At 41.1% G+C, this 20,620-nt stretch overlaps 1 protein-coding gene across 1 annotated transcript in view; it reads right to left on the reverse strand.

Moving 5' to 3' along the window:
- plekha5 (pleckstrin homology domain containing, family A member 5) overlaps window positions 1–20,620 on the reverse strand; it is a 251,081-nt gene that overhangs the window by 20,343 nt on the left and 210,118 nt on the right. The window contains 11 exon segments of the mRNA XM_055652880.1: window positions 504–665; window positions 8,258–8,482; window positions 10,183–10,307; window positions 10,767–10,887; window positions 12,836–13,024; window positions 13,584–13,630; window positions 15,920–16,034; window positions 16,356–16,457; window positions 16,736–16,885; window positions 16,975–17,055; window positions 20,035–20,100. Coding sequence (XP_055508855.1) covers window positions 504–665; window positions 8,258–8,482; window positions 10,183–10,307; window positions 10,767–10,887; window positions 12,836–13,024; window positions 13,584–13,630; window positions 15,920–16,034; window positions 16,356–16,457; window positions 16,736–16,885; window positions 16,975–17,055; window positions 20,035–20,100 — 1,383 coding nt within the window.

Below are 20,620 nucleotides of genomic sequence, written 5' to 3' on the forward strand. Positions count from 1 at the left end.
CATCTTTTTGATTGCATGAAAACAGATCAAGTTGGTCCACCAAGTCCACGCCAATCATCGATCACCCATTCACACTAGTTCAATGTTATCCCACTTTCTCATCCACTCCCCACACATTGGGAGCAATGTACAGAGGCCAACTAACTTACAAACCCACACGTCTTTAGGATGTGGGAGGAAACCGGAGCACCCGGAGGAAACCCACATGGTCACTGGGAGAATATGCAAAGTCCACACGACTTCAACAGAGGTTGGGATTGAACCAGGGACTCTGGAGCTGTGAGACTGCGGCTCTACCAGCTGTGCCACTGTGTCAACCCAAGCGAACCGGAGCAATATTTTATATCTTACGTCAACATTTTTTGTTTCTTTCCATTATTATTGACATGCTCAAACTTGACACAACCTGTTTCCCCCAACTTTTTTAACTGCACTGCAACCTATACAGGACATAGAATGAAATGAAGGGAAGAAAAATAGAGTATTAAATGGCATGAACTCACATCTTTCCTGCTTTCTGACGGCTGCCGATTTGACTCAATGTTTCCTTCCTTTAAACGAGCTATTTCTTCTGCTGCAGTTTCCCGATGTTGATCACAATTATCATGTCGAACAGCAGCTTCCAGCTCCTTGATATTACTTTCAGCTGTTCTGCTTCTGGAAAGCTGAAACAAGCAACAGCGACATTTAACTGTGGCAAAAGAGGCAGGTTCCCAGACCTGGTATGGACTGAAGCAGGTTCAGATTTCCCTGTGACAATTTGAGAATTTGTATTCAATCTGAAATAACAAACACTAATGGTCACTGGTGTGGGCGATAGATTACTGCAAATACTAAACTAGTTCACACCGTTCATTATGAATTAATGGAAGTTACAATCCTTACCTGGTTTATTCTGTATCAGTTCCTTACCAACATGATTGATTTTCAATGGCCTAACTGCAAAATGCCATCGTTAGCCCCAGAGGGTAAATGGAGGACAGTCAATGCCAGTCTTGGCAGCGGTAGACAAATCCCAAAATTGATTAAGGTCGGAAAACTCTCATCCCAACTACTATTCTTTCTGAAACACACGCTAGATGTTGCATTTTTAACACAGTTAATCTAATTCTTGAACTAGTAAAATTTAATTTCTTTCCAAAGCAAGATGACCATAAAAATATCCTAGAATTAAAATTCCAAAGAGCTGGTTTTTCAAACATTAAAAACCCAATTTTACTGAGAGTAGATTACACGAGGGATTATATGCAATATCAGAATTGGACCAGGCCACTACCAGTTATGATCCACATTGATGTACCTTTCAAATTCTTCGCATCATTTGCCCCTATCAATTTAAATATTCAGTGCAATGCCCTTTTCTACTCACACCAACATAAACTGGAGAAACCCAGTAAATCATGATCACCAAACCATTTGACACTTTCATTGCTGCAATGTACAACATCAATACAACAACAAATACAACACATCAATGAATAATCCTGCAACCTTAATGGCTTATTGCAAATTCTGGAAAGTGGCAACTGGTCTAAAGAACTGTAACCTCTTTTTTTGTTCCTCGTTACTTTATTTAAAATTCTTGAATTTCTCTGGACTGCTGCTCACGATCGATCAAGAGCAGTGCGTGTGCAGCAACTGAGAGCAATGCACATAAAAAACACTGATCAGGTTGTCGAAAAAAGACACAGCATGGAAATAGACCTTTTGGCCCACCGAGTCTGCTATCATATCACCTGTTCACGCTACTTCTGTCATCCCACCTTCGCATCCGTTCCTAACAAACCCAGGCCAATTACAGAAGCCAATGAATTATAAACATGCACATCTTTGGATGTTGAAGGAAACCGGAGCTACCGGAGGAAACACGTCCAGTCACAGGGAGGACATACAAAGTCCACACAGATAGCACCCGAGGACGGGATCAAACCTGGGTCTCTGGTGCTGTGAGGCAGCAGCTCTAACAGCTGCGTCACTGTGCTCCCCACAATCTTGCTTCTCATTAGCAAACCAAGGACAGCTGTTTGATACTCCCCCTCCCATTACGAATCCAACCTTTCTGTCCTGAGTCTCCTCCATGGCCAGAGTGAGGACCACCGTAAATTGGAGGAGCAGCACCTCATATTTCACTTGGGCAGTTTGCAGCCCAACGGTATGAACATTAACTTTCAGATAGTCCCTGCTTTCTCCTCCCCTTCTCAACTCTCCCTCATCCCACTGGCTCCTCCTCTTCCTTTCTTCTTCCCGCCAACCCCCCCCCCCCCCCACCCGACCTCACATCAGTCTGAAGAAGGGTTTTGACCCGAAACGTTGCCCATTTCCTTCGCTCGATAGATGCTGCCTCACCCGCTGAGTTTCTTCAGCATTTTTGTCCACAGATGTTTGATACTTCCTTTACTAATTCAAGTAAGTTATACTAAAGCTCGTACAAAGCTGTTAATGTGATTTTCTAATAATTTATATACAGACACTCAATTTGGACAAATTAAGGCAATTCTGCAGCTGGCTGGGAAGACCCAACAATCCAACCTCATGTAAAAGACTTTATATTGTATTCCCAAAGAACTGTTATCAGGTAAGCTTCAGCACACTTACGGTTTGCAAAATTGCATCACATTAACTGCAACTTGTGAATGTCTTAAGTGTTTGAATAATCAAATAAATTAGGCTATCAAAAAAAAAAATCGCTTGCCACAATAATACACTTAAACATTCAAGAGAAAAATAAAGTGCACTCCGGGGAATGTTATCCCACTAAAATTTGACAATCACTGTCTTATTGAAAGACACCAATTTATTGAGTGTACTTTCCTACAGCAACACCCCCCCCCCCCACCCCCCCACCACCCCCCCTCCCCCCCCCCCCCCCCCCCCCCCCCAAGGGAGCTCCTTTCATTATTACTTAACGAGTATTACTTTACATTTATTAGAGGTGGGCGCTGGAGGGGACAGGATGTATGGATTAAATGCAATTTTGACATTTCCACTTAATGGTCTTCTTTTCACTTCAGGCAGAATTAAATTATGACCAATGTTAACATTTATTGACATTTCTCAGTCGTGAAGCACATGTTCCAGAAATAAAAGAAAGTAAAAGTGTTGCAAGAAGAATTTTTCTTTGGAGAGAATTCCACTTTTTAACGTAATTGCTTTTCAGCTCCTGATAGCTAAACAAACAATGGTATTTTGTTAAAGATATTGTATATTCTTTCTATAAATTATAATCACCTTCACTAACTGGCTGTATTACATCGAAACAGCAGGAAACATCTGTGAATAATAGTTTCCTTATTGGGTGGTGAGTTGTTGAGTTAGGAACGTTATGTATTTTTTTAATCCAGCTCAGATTCCCAACAACTCATATTTACATGTGTTTAACTAAATAGGAAATCCCAAGGTATGACACAAAGTGCTGGAGCAACTCAGCGGGTTAGGCAGCAAAACACTTTCTACAGAAATCCCACAGTGATTCACAGTAGAGTTAGCACACATAATCTGGCATTGTGCCACACATGAAGAAAGTGTTCCTTGAAGGAAGACGGACAGTGGAAGGGTTAAGGAGTAAGGACACATGGACATGCGGGGAGTGGAGGGATATGGATCACGTGCAGGCAGAGATTAGTTTAACCTGGCATTATGCTTGGCACGGACTTTGTGGGTTGAAGGGCCTGTTGCTGTGCTGTACTGTTCTATGTTCTAAGAAACCAGGAAAAATTGAGGTCGTTGTTGGGGTGGGCAGATGTGGATCAGAGGAAAGGAGGGTCAGAAGAGATAACGAGATATGGAGGGGTAAGGCATGCAGAGATATGAAAACAAGGTTATGAAATTTTAGAACAGAATCAGTGCATAACCAGAAGTCAATGTAGTTCAGCTGGCTTTGGGGCTGAAGGGTTCACAAGACTTGTCGATATTTTGGACCTCAATATGGTCTATTCAATGCTGTAGCTGTTTGGTATTAAAACTGTTTAATGAATAAAGATTTTAACTAGGCCAGAAGCTAATGCTCTAACAGGAGAAAGGTGAATATCAACATAAGTCGATATATTTTTGTACTGTTTGAGCAGCATGTGAACTCCTGTGAACAGGTTCAATAGCGTTTCCTTCCAACTTTTGTTTGGCAAAACGATGCGGCTATTAATTATTTCAGCAACTAAGCACCAGCTGCAAAGGTTTAAATTATCAATTTGTAGCATGACAAACTTTTGCTGATGGGCAGTTTTCTAAAGGTTTTGTTTTGGGTCAGTTACTGAAATCCGCAGTCGCTAATCTTTATCTTACTATGTAAAGCAATATAAAAATGTGAAGGTTAAGCAATTCTGGATTTTCTTTTCAAACTTGCCTCTAAAGTGATCTCTTTCATGCTCAAAACTGCAAAGTATGAATGTGGTTTCTACTGAAAGGAGTCTGATTTTTGAACAGGGCGAGTCTCACATTCAACAGGCAATCTTTTCTAAAGAAAACATTATAAATGACCCATTCTAGTTAAGGTCATTCAGTCTCAATGGGAAATTTATATGAGGCAACATGGATATGTAGAATTGTTTGTCAGCGTGCATAAATAGAGAATCCTGACCTTGCGTGAAGGTGTCTCATTAGCCATTAGGAAAGAAATATATAAATGAGAAATTCTTGTTTGAATACTGCTAGAGCAAAAGCAGTCAAAATGTCTGAGTCATTAAAACGACATTATTTGGTTGGTGAACAATGCAGTCGTGCTAATCTCCAGACATCCAAAACAAATTTCAAATTACTGTAGAGTGACTATACCAACGTTAACAAAGATTATTTCAATTTCTCAACATTTTGCAGTGGGTTTTTTTTTCCAGATACAGTCGTGTAACTGAGCCAAACCAGAGTCGGCTGAATGCCTGGCTGACAAAGGAATCTATCACGACACTCGAGTCTCCCAAACAAAACTCGATTCGAACAGAGGTTACACACTAGCAAAATGCTGCCAATTCTGGAAATGTGAATTTATGCTTCAGGTTGGTGAACTTATATCAAAATTGGAAAAAGTTTGAAATAAAAACAGGTTACTTGCCTGACATATTAATTCAGTTGCTCTCTCCACAGATCAACTGAGTATTTCTAGCATTTTCTGCTGGTATGATAACTAGAGGATATATAATTGAACTACACATTCTATACAAAGTTTAGTTACTGATTAACATAGAGGAAGCTTGGAGATTCCTGTTTAAACACTGGGACACTTAAATCCATATAGTTCATATTATACACCGTATCAAGCACAAGGAACTTTCGTGCCATTTATCCATTCAGTAGTAACCTTACTCCTGACATCAATGGAATGCAGAACTACCTGCAGACAAGTGGGAAGACAGTGATAACGGTGTGATTTCGACTTGCCCGGTTCAGGGTTTAGATGTCAGAGTGCATTGTTGTACTTACTCCTCAGTTTCCATTATTAGGCGAGTAATCCTTGACCCCAAGGAGACACCCAGTTTTATCCCCAAAGAGGGTGGTCCCTTGTTTTGAACCAAATCAAGTTCATGTATCTGCAGGAAAGCAGCCAACAAACTTTGTCCAATTCCGCTATTCAGAAATGACGTGTTTCTAAAATTGATGGGAGTGCAAGTTCAATAAGCTAGGGGTACGAATTCCTTTCAGAACTATTATGAAAAAGAGTCATAATTTATCTCGCTGGCAGCAGATACGAGGAAAACCACAGATGGATGTGAAAGCTTCAAGATCCTTATCTTGTATGCATGTTACATTTAAAAATATGTATTGTGTAGCAATAAATACAATAAACTAGTCTATTAATTACATTGAATAACATAGAACAATACAGCACAGGAACAGGTCCTTTGACTCACAATGTCCATGCCGAACATGATGCAAAGTTAAACTAATCTCCTCTGCCTGCATGTGATTCATATCCCTCCATTCCCTGAATATCCATGTGCCTAAAAGCCTCTTAAATGCCACTATCCTATCAGCTTTCACCATATCACCCCTGGCAGTATGTTGCAGGCACCCATCACTCTCTGTGTAAAAAAAACCGATCCTGCATACAGTATATCTCCTTTAAACATTGCCCCTCTCAAAATTAAGCTACGCACTCCAGTCTTTGACATTTCCACCCTGGGAAAAAGGTTCTGACCGTCTATAGACACAAAAAGCTGGAGTAACTCAGCGGGACGGGAAGGAAGGAATGGGCGACATTTCGGGTCGAGACCCTTCTTCAGACTGGTTAGGAATAAGGGAAACAAGATATAGATGGCGATGTGGAGAGACAAAGAGCAATGAATGAAAGATATGCAAAAAAGTAATGATGATAAAGGAAACGGGCCATTGTAAGTTGTTTGTAGGGTGAAAATGAGAAGCTAGTGCAACGTGGGTGGGGGAGGGATAGAGAGAGAGGGAATGTCGGGGCTACATGAAGTGAGAGAAATCAATATTCATACCACTGGGCTGTAAGCTACCCAAGCAAAATATGAGAAGCTGTTCCTCCAATCTGTGCTTAGTCTCACTCTGACAATGGAGGAGACTGAGGACAGAAAGTTCTGTGTGGGAATGAGAAGGAGAATTAAAGTGTCCAGCAACCAGGAGATCAGGTTGGCTCACATGGGCTGAGCGAAGGTGTTCAGCGAAACGATCGTCCAGTCTGCGTTTGGTCTCGCCGATGTATAAGAGTCCACATCTTGAACAACGATGTAGATGAGATTGGAGGAAGTGCAAGTGAACCTCTGCCTAACCTGAAAGGACTGCCGGGGTCCCTGGACAGGGTCGAGGGAGGAGGTACAGCGGACAGGTGTTGCATCTTCTATGGTTGCAGGGGAAGGTACCTGGGGAAGGGGTGATTTGGGTGGGAAGGGGTGAGTTAAGCAGGGAATTGTGCAGGAACGGTCTCTGTGGAAGGCGGAAAGGGGTGGGAAAATATGGCTAGTGGTGGGATCCCATTGGAGGTGGCGGAGATTTTGGAGGATTATGTGTTGGATGCGATGGCTGATGGGGTGGAAGGTAAGGACCAGGGGGACTCTGTCTCTGTTGCGACTAGGGGGAGGGGGAGCAAGGGCGGAGCTGTGGGGTACCGAGGAGACACAAGTGAGGGCCCCATCTATGATGGGAGAGGGGAACCCCCATTCCTTAAAGAATAAGGACATCTTGTTCTAGTATGAAACACCTCATCTTAGGCGCAGATGCGGCATAGACGGAAGAATTGGGAGTAGGGGATAGAGTCTTTGCAGGAAGCAGGGTGGGAAGAAGTGTATTCGAGACTGTTGTGGGAGTCAGTGGGTTTGTAATAGACGTCAGTCAATCATCTATTTCTTGTGATGGGAGACTGTGAGATCAAGAAAGGGGTGGGAGGTGTCGGAGATGGTCCAAGTAAATTTGATGAAAATTGGTGATGAAGTTTATGAAGTCCATGAGTTCTGCATGGGTGCAGGAGGTAGCACTGATGCAGTCATCAATGTAACAGAGATAGAGTTTGGGGCCAGTGTATGCCTGGAACACGGATTGTTCATCATACCCTACAAAGTGGCAGGCATAGCTGGGGCCCATGCGGGCGCCCATAGCTACGCCTTGGATTGGAGGAAGTGGGAGGAGTCAAAGGAGAAGTTGTTTAGGGTGAGGACCAGCTCCGCTAGGCGGAGCAGAGTGTTAATGGAGGGAAATTGCATGGCTCTGCGGTCGAGGAAGAAACGGAGGGCATTAAGGCCTTCCTGGTGGGGGATGGAGGTGTAGAGTCACCTTTTCCCCCTCACCAACCCTCCCTCTTCTCCTCCTCTCCACCCCCTCTCCATCTTGCCCCTCTCTCTGTGTCTCTAGTGTTTGTGACGCTGCATGCCGCCTCCCCCCCTCAACCGCACGTTGGGGGAACAGACCCAACGGGTCTGCACTTGGTCTAGTAATTTTATATATTTATATCAGGTCGTCCCTCAACTTCTGGCATTCTAGAAAAAACAATCCAAGTTTATCTAACTTGTCCCTGTAGCTAACACCCTCTAATCCATACAGCATTCTGGTAAACATCCTCTGCACCCTCTCCAAAGCCTCAACATCCTATCTGTAATGGGACAGCCAGAACTGCACGCAATACTCCAAATGTAGCTGAAACAAAGGCCTATAAAGCTGCATCATGACTTCCTAGCTCTGACCAATTCCTGACTAGTGAGATCCCTGACCAATTATTTCTTTCCTAAGAAAAACAACACAGTATATTTTTTGCAGCCAACTTCTCAGATTCCAATTATAATCCAATCACTTTCATAAATGCAGCTTTCACACTTACTGTATACTTGTCCACAGGTTGAACAGGCTTTGCCAGGCTGTTTTCTCTCGACAGATTCTTTGCTGGTGATTGATCTTGCTGAGTTATCAAATTCAGTCCTTTCCTTTTATCTTTCAGGGAAGCCTGTTGATGGCGCTTTATCCTCTCCAGCTGCTCTTCCACACTCATCCTGGGCCGTGGACCCTCCGCCAGGAACAGCTGCTCGACCGCACTCCTGGGCCTTTCCTGCAGCAACACTCGGCAAGTTTAGCCATTCGTCATCAGGAGTTGTTGAAACCATTTTAATACTACCCACTTAAAGAAAATACTGCTCCCAATACAACGAGACCCAGGGTGGTGTGACACAGTAATGATGCTGCTGCCTCATAGGACTAGAGAACCGCATTCAAAACTGATCCCCTGGTGCTGTCTTTGTGGAGTTTGCATGTTCTCCTCTTGACCTTTGGGTGCTCACTCTCAGTAACTCCCACATCGCAAAGGCATGCAGGTTAGTAGGTCAATTGGTCACAGTAAATTGACCCAAGTATGTTGGTGAATGGTAGAATCTGGGAGGAATTAATGGGATGTAGGAAGTATTGGAAAACAGGTGAAACAATGAGACTGCTCTGTGAACTGGGAAGACTCCATGTGTAGAAGTGGCTTCCCTTTTCCACTTCCATTCTCCATTTCTATGCTATTAGGAAATAAGGGAACATGGCAATAAACAAGCAGTGAAATAAATCAGAAGGCGAATTATAAGTTTGCGGACGACACAACCCTGATTGGACTGATCCAGGATGGGGAGGAATCTGCCTACAGGCAGTAAGTGTCACAGCTGCTGTACTGGTGCATCGCAACAACCTGTAGCTCAATGCTCTTAAGACAGTGGAATTGAAAGTAGACTTTAGGAGAGCTCCCCCTCCCCTCACCCCACTCACCATCAACAACACCACAGTCACATCTGTGGAGTCTTTTAAGTCCCTGGGAACCATCATCTCCAAGGACCTTAAATGGGGGGGCCACCATTGACTGCACAGTCAAAAAGGCCCAACAGAGGATGTACTTCCTGCGGCAGATGAGGAAGCACAAGCTGCCACAGGCAATGATGGTCCAATTCTACATGGCCATCGTAGAGTCTGTCCTCACCTTCTCCATCATGGTCTGGTTTGGCTCAGCCACCAAGCACGACATCTGGAGGCTGCAGCGAATCGTCCGATCAGATGAGAAGGTTATTGGCTGCAACCTTCCCTCCATTGACGAACTGTACACTGCTAGTGCCAGGAAGCGAGTGGGTAAGATCATCTCTGACCCCTCTCACCCTGGCCACAGACTCTTTAAATCACTTCCCTCAGGAAGGCGACTCCGGACTGTCAAAGTTGTCACAGCCAGACATAAAAACAGTTTTTTTTCCATGAGTAGTAGCTCTACTCAATAACCAAAAATCTGTAGCTTCCTTTTGCTCTAGTATTTTATTTAAATCACATGTTTAATCAATAATGTTTTATTATTAATGTTTAATGTTTTTTTGTGTCATTCCTAAGTGTCACTGTATGTCATGTTGTCACTTGTGGGTGGGGCACCAAGGCAAATTCCTTGTCTGTGAATACTTGGCCAATTCATTCATTCATAAATGCGTCATGCTGGAAAGGCAAAGAGTTTGATTTGGAGAATAAGTATCGGCAGAAGGAAACAGCATAGGTGGTTTGTAGATTTGGATTCCTTCTTTACATTAATTCTGCTGCATGGAAATTTGAGAATTATGAATATCTGACAATTCCAAGAGTCGCATGTTTTCAACAGACTCAAGAGATTTAAAAATAAAATATTCATTGAAAGCAGAAAATATTATATACGTAGCAAGCAAAAAATAATCCAGTTCCATTGTTAAGTTATAGCAATCTCCACTTTGGTTTATACAGGTTTTGCAGGACACCAAACATACATACCACAGAAGGTACAGCTCCATCCACCCTTTTATGTTTTCTCAATGTGACATACGATGCAATTGTGGAAGATTCAGGCATCGGAGACTTGCTTCTGGGTGGAACTATTCCAACTGGAAAAGCCAAGGCTATAAATGTAGAGAAGGGTTATTAATTAAAGATGGTATTAACATGCAATAACTTGTACCAGTTATAGGCTTATGTACAGTTTTTAACCTCCTGCCAACTATCAAAAATCAGCAAATTCAGCACCAGAGTTAAAGTGTGGGGAATGTTTGAAGGAGATTCATGAGGTGTTTTTTTTACATAAAGTGTGTGCTGCCAGGAGAGGTAGAAGTGGATACAATAGCAACATTTAAGAGATAACAGATCTCTTTGTTTGTGTGTTTGAACAGTCTGGGAAAAGAGTCCCGTAATCATGTTTGGCACAGACATTGTGGGCCGAAGGGCCTGTTGCTGTGCTGTACTGTTCTATGTAGATGCTGCCCGACCCGCTGAGTTCCTCCAGAAGTTGTTCTTTTGCAGAAAAACGTTTAGATGGATCTGGAGATATCAATCTTAATCGGTAAATATTACGGTCTAACTACCTTTCAACATGATACTTTCTTTGTCAGTCGTCACCTCCGACTTCTCATCCACATTTGACTCATCAACTTCGGTGACAGTTGTCAGCTCTGGCTCACTCTTGTATTGTCGATAATCAGGACCCTGCAAGCGGAAAATAATTCCTTTTCAACAAACAATCCTTCTTAAAAATTAGTTAAATCACAATCTGAAAAAATTATTTGATTAAAAAACAGCACACAAATAAGTGGTATAGCGCTCAAAAACAACTTGGTTGGTATAGAAAATAATTGCAGCATTTTGTTTCTTTCTTTTCTAGGGTCTTGGTAAGGGGCAAACTTTGAGACAAGAATCAAAAAAAAAAAATGTAAGTATTAAGATTATGCAGAAATGCTAATAAAAATTTAAAAAAAAAAAAAAAAAAAAAAAAAAGAAAATAGCATTTTGTTTGTCTTGGTAAGCAAACTTGAGACAAGAATCAAAAATGTAAGTAGCTTTGCAGAAATGCCAAAATATACAATTGCAAATCAGCGGCACAAAAACAGAACTAACATTTCTGAAAAAGCATTTTTTCAAACTTATGTCATCTGTTTGATAATTAACTTGGAGGACATGCTATTTATTATTCTGGTGTCAAGACCACCGCTAAATTATTTGTTGCTTGTTGCAAAACATCTAATTTATTATTTTTTCAATTTGACGGAACAATCCAACACAACAAAGGGTCATGTTAATAATCAAAACATTCAAAAGCCAGTTGGTTCCTAGCATTCACTCCCAATGTACATCCATTTTACTGTCAATATAAATCAGTTTTACATGCGTTCAGGCACAGGAATAACATTCAGCCGAATGTCCCTGGGGTCAAGTTTTATACTGACTTTTAGGAACTGCATAGCCTTGAGTTGAATGGACTATTAAAACAGGTAGACATGAAAAAGATGATAAAGGGTTTTTGATCTGAAATGTTAACACAGTTTCACTTTCCATAGATGCTGCCTGACCTGCAGAGAGGGTTTCCAGTGTCTAGTGGGGGGTTTCCAGACTCTCACTACTGAGGTCTACACAGTATTTTATATATTAATGAGCAGCACATCGACCTTTACAGTTATTGTACGATGTTGCTTAGAATTGTCAATAACATGGAACATTACTGAGCTCGAGTTATGTACACCTAATCACGCATCTGCACTGAAACCAAACTGATATGGAGTTTAATTTAATAGTATATTCCAGATATATTCTAAGTCTAAGAAAGAACACAAACTGTTGGAATAACTCATCAAGTTGGGCAACATCTCTGGCGAGCATGGATAGGTGCCATTTTGTGTCCCGACCTGAATCGTCACCTATCCATGCTCCTCAATGATTTTGTCTGACTTGCTGAGTTACTCCACCACCTGGGGTGGAAGATTGCAACCTTCACGTGGTCCGCCCCTGTTTCAACGAATGCAATCAACCTGGCGTGCACAATCAAATAGAACAATTTGTCCTACAACTTTAGGCTTTGCACGCCATTCGCAAGAAGAAGACTCCACCACTTTGTGTTCTATTCAACATTCCCACATCTGCAGTTCTCTGTGACTAAGTCCAAGATAGTTTCACATTGTCGACTATTACATGTCAACCACCATTATACATAACCTTAAAGTCAAATTTGATAAATGAACCGTCCTGCAGAAAAGCAACCGAACAGTTAGAAAGGCTTAAAAAATGTGCCTGTTTGCAAATGTAGCATAAAAACAAACAGACACATTGTCAAATGTTGGTATGGTAACAAGCAATTTGAGGCAATGTCCAATAAATGGCCCAAATATCTCTAATCTAAAAATATTTCTCAAAGTTACGCATACATAATTCTATAATAGGATTGTTATTGATAGTTTACATAGGCTGCAATTGTGCAAGACAGCTCATCCAAATCAAAATCATCTATAAAATACAAAAAAACCATCAATGTAGAAGCATGAGTAAGCCACCAAGAAAAAAAGCGAGGACGCAAAATAATTCCATGGCAAAAAAAAAGAGGACGGAAATGTGGATGGAGCAGGTTTAAAACGCAAACTGTGGCAGCCGTCAGTCAGCCACTTACTGAATCTGCTCCTTTCCGTGAATCTTCCAGTTCAGGGTGGATCTTCGTTTTGTCTAGTTGATGCACCAGGTTTCTGGTAGAACAAGGGTAAATAGTTCTCTCACTGGGAAGAGGAGGAATTGAGGGACCCTTCTCTGTCAAGTCATATAACTGGGGGAGAGGAGGACGAGAAGGGGCCGTTTCGTCTTCCTGAGGAGTGTAAGATGGCCACCACATAATTAATGCACAGCACAGTCTGAGATATGTCAGATGTTGCTCACTTTATGAATGTAAATTAACTCATGATCATGCTCCGTATATAGATACATGAAAGCAAATAATGTACTCCAGTCTACTGCTTAATTCAAAGTCGGCTAATTTAAATACAATCCAATTATCATTGCTCTTTTTGACACCTACATTGTTGTTAAGCTGGCTAATTTAAATTATTTAATGGTTCCATTTATCTGTACAAAAATTACTTTGAATAATCAGAAATTAGGTGCATTAGCTCCGCCAAGATGGGTCTGAGGAATGATCATATCTCCTGTTTAATTTTTTTCCAGTTTCAAAACATGCCAGTGAAAAGTAAATGTTTTGGCAATAAGTAACTACCAACTTAATATAAAACATTTAACCTCCAACAATGAGATTTATTAATGTGAGACTATGAACTTGTATTCTTCCACCAATCATTTTCAAATTTAAATCTAAATTGTTCCTCCCATTCTAACAGGTTACACATCAGTGATGTGAAATAGCTCCTTACCTCCTGTTTGTACCTTAAAGTGGAAGCAGTTCCAGATTGTGACACAGCTTTGAACAGAAATAAAAACACAAATTAGATTACTCATGTCAAGAGCAATATCAAACTTGTTTTTAAAAAGTAGCCCTTGGAAAATCATTTTGGTTTTAGATTCCGTGGGACACACTGCTAGTATAGGAAACATTGTCATCAAGAGGATGTTTGAGTGTTTGTGTGCAAAGACTATTTCATCTCCTACATACTGAGAAATAAATAATAATCATTGCTTTCTGTGCATTGTAAAAATAAGATGGAAATTATGGAAAATGGTTAAGCTGGAAGAAAATTTCACAGAAGCTTAATGTTTCGAAAATTCTATGGACTAGACCCTTAAACAACACTGATTAAATCCATCTGAAAGATTCCCTTGACAAGGATTTCAAGGGTTAACATCCCCAGTCACAATAATATGTGTGAGGCAAGCCAGGCTATGATCCTGCATGTTCCCATCTAACATCATATTGATCAGTATCAAGTTATTAATTCCCCGAAGGGAATTGTGCTTCAAATACAAGATCCTTTAAATGTCAATTAAACATATGACAGAGGAAAGTCAGGACTCCAGTTAAAAATATTTTACATTCAAAAAGGAAAATCTACTCAACATTACTGGGGAAAAGTTGATTTGTGTATCCCTGCCAATAGTGCAGATGCTACAGATATTAATTCTGCTTCAAGTAAGCTTCACAATAACTTTAGGATGAAAATGGACATAGATGCCCCATATTTAGATATATAGCAGGGACCAGGTTCCCTGCGATATATCGAAATATGGGGCATCTGTGTGGAAACCTTTTTCTGCTTGAGGAACATTGTTTCAAGTGTAAGTCATCAGGACCATGCCTATACACTTGCATCGACTGCTGGACAGCTCTATCATACCAGCATACTGCTATTTCAACTAAAACCTATAAGACCACAAGATATACAGTGGGAGCAGAATTATGCCATTCAGCCCATCTTCTACTCCACCAATCAATCACGGCTGATCTATTTTTCCCTTTCAACTCCATTCTCCTGCCTACTTCCCGTAACCTCTGACACACTTACTATTCAAGAACCTATCAATCTCCGCTTTAAAGATATATATCCAATGACTTGAGCTCCACAGCCGTCTGTGGCAATGAATTTCATAGATTCACCACCTACTGGCAAAATAAATTCATCCTCATCTCCATTCTAAAGGTACGTCCTTTTGTTCTGATGCTGTGCCCTCTGGTTCTGGACTCTCCCATTAATGGAAATCCATTCCACACACACTCCATCCATCTAGCAAGATGGAACACACTGCAGCAGGCCAGTATTTCCTGACGGAACATTGGTGGGCCGTGCGGCCCAAACAATCCATTAGAGTTTCTCACATGTTTACCCAGAGAGTGGGTTATAACGTAGCACTTTCCATCTCATGGCATAGTTGATGTGAACAGTATTAACGTGTTGAGAAATTGATTGATTTCAAGATGGAAACAGGTCCTTCGGCCCACCGTATCCATGCCAACTATCGATCACCCGTTCACACTAGTTGTATGTTATCCCACTTTCTCATCCACTCAATACACACTACAGAGGCCAATTAACTAACAGCCGCTCATGCCTTTGGGATGTTATGCAAGTACAAGGGAGAAGGAAATAGAAGAATATATTAATTAGATGAGGGTAAGCAAGGCAGGCTTGTATTACACATCAAGGGCAAGTATCTATTGACTTATTTTATTAAATCATCAAACAGGTTTTTGCAGTATTACCCCCCATTTTTGTTTTAAATTTAATGCTGAACATCATTTTCTAAAAATATTTCCTACCTTTCAAAAAACAAATGTATACCTGTATACATCTTGTTCAAATCTATGGCGTCATCAGAACAGTAATTATAATATCCAAAGGGGAAATAAATAATTTCAGTTCACTAATTTAAAACAAAATGCCATTTCAGACTTCTTAATTCATTAAAAAAATTCTGAATGCTGTTCCCAGAGATAACACATAATGTATTTGATATACTGAGTTTATGGACTTTAAAACAGATAAATAAAACCATGCTAAACAAAAAAATGCTGGAGTAACTCAGTGGGACAGGTAGCATCTCTGGAGAGAAGGAATGGATGATGTTTCGGGTCGAGACCCTTCCTCAGACCCGAACGTCACCCATTCCTTTTCTCCAGAGATGCTGCCTGTCCCGCTGAGTTACTCCAGCATCTGCAGTTCCTTCCTACACAATAAAACAGTGCTGGCCACTTCTGCAAACTACAATAGTTACAGTGTGAAATGCTGTATAAACAAATTTGGTTCACTTCTCTTACAAATGTTTCCAGCGGTACTTCTTTGCAGTTTGTTCTTGTTGAGTCCCTCCATGACATCCTCGATTCTCCAGAGCTCCTTCTGGATCTGAGAACGCTGGTAGCTAGTGATGTCGAACTAGTGGGAGATAGAAAAGCTCATCTGAGTACAAGTATGGTACATGTTGACCGTTTTGTGGAATGCATTATATTCAAGGAGAACCCAACAATTTTTTCAAAAGTCTTACAAATGCTTTAAAAATGTTGGTTAATGTACACCAATAACTTGGTACATGAAATATACTTGTCAGAAAACGCACAAGATGCAATGAAATAAAAATAATACATGCAATGTGCCTATCAATTTTGCTGCACGGGATATATGTTGGCTAGAGAAAGACTATTTTGTTATAAGCACAAAAATGACCAGACACCAAGGTCAATCGATCAAAGCGAGTACCTGAACTCCTTCACATCTGTCCAGTTGTTCATGTAGGTGATCTCTTGCAAGAGTTACATCATATTCTAACTTGTCATATTCTCTCCACATTTTTTCGATTTCCTAAATCACAAAATATATAGCTCAATAAAGAAGACTTTTCTTTTAATCTAAAAATGAGAAACTCTGCAAATAAACTACCATTTCTGCACTAGAAATTACTCAGCACACTGCAGGAAGTGGGTTTAGTGCCTGCACCAAGGGTTTGTACACACACCAGCCACCAGGTGGAGTGCCTGAGCTGACTGTTCGCTCCACACCCTGCTTCCTTCGGGTATACAAACAGGACCTCCCTTTGGACCACAACCACGGCAATTAGGAGTAATACTGTTACAACTTACTGTAGTGGCTCTCGATACCTCCCGACAAGTGCTAAGCAATCCATTTTGTAAGACTTCCCTCTGTAAGGCCACACTTTGCACCACATTAGGATTATCTGCGTTCATTTCGATCTCTTGACTTGCTGCTAGCAATGCTTGTTCCAGTGTATGCTACATTGGACAAAAAGCACACTTAGTATAGACTGACAGTAATACGTTAAGGGGTTTGTATATTTTTCAATTGAATCTCAATGATTCACCTTTTCCTTATGCAGCTGTCGCAATTTCTCCTCCTGATCATGAACAACCTTGTCCTGCTCACACAGCTGGCTCAGTTGTGCCTGAAAAGGAAATCACAATGATGGAAAATGGGAAGGGTTAACACACAAAGCACCATTATAACTTCAAAATGAAAAATCAACCAATTGATGCCGGGCATCTGAAATAAAACCAGAAAATATTCTAAACACCCAGCAGGTCAGGCAGCATCTGTGGAGAGGGAGAAAACAGCGTTGACATATCAGGTCGAAGATCTTCCATTCTGAAAAAGGTTCTTTGACCTGAAACATTAGCTCTGTCTTTGCTTCTGCAATTTGGTGTTTCAAGCATTGACTGAGGATAACTTTGCATAAGTGGTCAGGATAGGAATGTGCAGACCCCCCCCCCCAAGTTATGCAGGGTTTCCTTCTCAAGAACCCTTTGTAAGCTACACAGTTCAAAAGTCGTCTATGTAGCTGCCAACTGAGGCCCTGCATGGCATAAAATGCCTGCAGACGGGGGATTGTCCCATTGAAATAGATAGTGGAGCTGAGGCACAGCTGTAGAGTTGCTGCCTTAAAGCATCAGAGACTTGGCTTTGATCCTGACTGCAGATGCTGTCTGTACAGAGTTCGTACATTCACCCCGTGACCTGCCTGGGTTTTCTCCAGGATCTCCAGTTTCCTCCCACACTCCAGACGTACAGGTGTATAGGTTAATTGGCTTGGTACGATTGTAAAACTCCCTAGTGTATGTAGGATAATGTGGGTGTACGGGGTCGCTGGTCGGCGCGGACACAGTGGGCCGAAGGGCCTGTTTCCACTCTGTAATAATAATAATAATAATACATTTTATTTATGAGCGCCTTTCAAGAGTCTCAAGGACACCTTACAAAAATTTAGCAGGTACAGGAAAAACATGTAAGGGGAATGAAATAAATAGTAGAGATATGACTAGTACACAAAGTAAAGACAGAATTCAATACAAAACACAATATGAGGCAATTAATGCACAGATGAAAAGGGAGAAGGACGTGGGGCTAAGGATAGGCAGAGGTGAAGAGATGGGTCTTGAGGCGGGACTGGAAGATGGTGAGGGACACGGAATTGCGGATCAGTTGGGGGGATACAGACTCTGTATCTCTAAACTAAAGTGCTTCTTATAGACATACAGGTGCTGGTATGCATGTCAATTAAACATTCAGATACACACATCAATAATTTTTACCATTCAAAAACACACACAAAATGCTGGAGTCACTCAGTGGGCCAGGAAGCATTTGCGGAGAACATATATAGGTGACGTTGTGGCTCAGGAAACTTGTTCACACAATATAACCCCAATTTTGTTTTGAGTTTGTGACCAATCAACTATAACTAAAAAGTCTAAAATCACCATTTTAGTTAAGTAAAAAGTGAAGATGAAGAAAATCTAGTTACAAACTTTTGAGTGGTGCCGGTATGCGTGTACAGTTACAACATAAGAGCACTGGGAATAGGTCATCTGGAGAAGGATTTTAAATTGCATTTTGATATTCGTAATAATAAACCATATATCAACAGGTTTAGCCTGACTCTGGAGAATAATGATACTCTTTTCAAAGATTTTACTACATGCGGCTTAAAAGGTTGTTGATTTTAAAAAGGACACCTAGCGAGTCTCCAGACATGATTTGTAAGATGGACATCAATATGTTAACTAGAATGTATTCTTCTTGTGTTCAATGTGGCAAAATTCTAGCAATTGTCAAAAACAGTCCCACAGCAACCAGCAAATACATCCCATACACTCATCCTTCTGTAGGGACTGTACCTAAGTCCGGCATTTGCAAAATGAGATGATCTGTCCTGAAGACATGTCACCTAAAGGTTTACTTTGTTGAACTAGTGGGAATGCAAATTAAATGAGAAAATGAAGGAGTGGAGTATCAGATGACAACTTGAATTTATGTAGAAGACAAAAGGTACCAAAAACACCCCAAAGCATTTCACAGGAATGTTACCAAACAAAGCTCTGCAGTGTTCCTGATGTTAATACTGTAACTTGATCAATTTTAAAATTAAAGTTGCATCTTGGAAGGGGAAATGAAGAAAGAGTAGTGTGATTTTCGGAGGGAATTACACATGACCTTGGCCGTTGATGCATGTGGTGGATCAAATGTGTCTGAGAGGCCAGACTTGGAGAAATACGATACTTCTGCATGTTGCATGAGTGGAGGGGGAATGGTGCGCAATAAACACAAAGATGTATCTGACAGAAATGATTTAGGAAATCAGACGATATGGAGAACCTGGACGTTCAGAAAGCCTTTGATAAAGCCGCATATAAACAGTCAGTGTGTCACACTGATGTGTTTGAGATTAGGAGTGATGTATTGACATGGAGTAAAAGAGTCGACAGAGTGGAAACAGATACAAAAATATTTCTTTGGTGGCAGGCAACTCATTTTATAATGGAGACACGAGGATGCTGGAATCTTAAGGCAGCATGTCTGGCCTTTGTTCAACCATCTGCCCATTGAAAACCTCCATTCACCTATTGCTGGCCACATCTTGCCTGCCTCTCCTCTCTCCTGGCTTTCTTTCTCGCTCCCTATAATCGGTCTGAAGAAGGGTTCCAATCTAAAACATCGCCGCTCCTTGTTCTGAAGGGGTGCTGCCTGACCCGTTGAGTTACTCCAGCAATTTTGTGTTTTATCTGTGGAGTGATTGCACAGGTGACATTTCGGGTTGGGATCCATCTACAGACTAATGAAGGGTCCAGACACGTTACCTATCCATTCATTCCACAAATGCTGCCGGACCCGCTGAGTTACCCCTGAGTTACCCCAGCACTTTGTGTTCAATTAATTTTATAATATTTAATGTGGAACAAATTTTGGATATTCATTGAGAGGATAGACAGCAACACAAACTAAAGCTGCACAGGTGAAAGAATCTCCATTATGTCTGTAAAATGTGTACAAACTTGCTAAATTATCGCCAACCATACACAAAATCAATGCAGAATGCATAATAAACAAAAGAGATAACATGGAAAGGAGGTAAGATATTTTTACATACATCTATGTCTGGATCTTCGCTTCTGTGGCTGTAGACAGTTTCTCTGTATTCATCGTGCTGAGCCAGCTACAGGGAAACGATTCAGAAAAAGTGACAAGTGTTACAATTTTAACAGATTACCCAGAGAAAGCAGGTTGAGTGGAGTGACGCTCCCAGCAGGAAGCCTAGTTTGAAGCAACTGTGAGCTGAAGATACCTCGGTACCAACACTTCAATCGGCACTCTGTTCATATAAGGACCCCACTGAGAATATGGGGCAGGCAAATTTAGCCTGCGGAATACGTTAATTTATTTTCCCTTGAAGTATGATGACACAAATTACCTTTGATAAGAAAGACGAACAGGTAATTTTATTCCGAGGGAGAGAGGTTTATTTTCCACAGATAATCACAGCAATGGGCAAAAAACGTTGCACCTCTACATTTGTAATTTCGACATAACAAAAGACAGTAGGAAGAGCATGTTGAAATTAAGCTGCTGAAAAATATTGTCCCAATACAGATCACAATGGCACTAGATTCTTCAGTCTACCATCTGAATTGCTAACCTGTAAGGAATAGTCAGGCAATATTCAAAAGTTAAAATAC

Source organism: Leucoraja erinacea, chromosome 22 (genome assembly GCF_028641065.1).
Source record: "Leucoraja erinacea ecotype New England chromosome 22, Leri_hhj_1, whole genome shotgun sequence".
Taxonomy (NCBI): Eukaryota; Metazoa; Chordata; class Chondrichthyes; order Rajiformes; family Rajidae; genus Leucoraja; species Leucoraja erinaceus.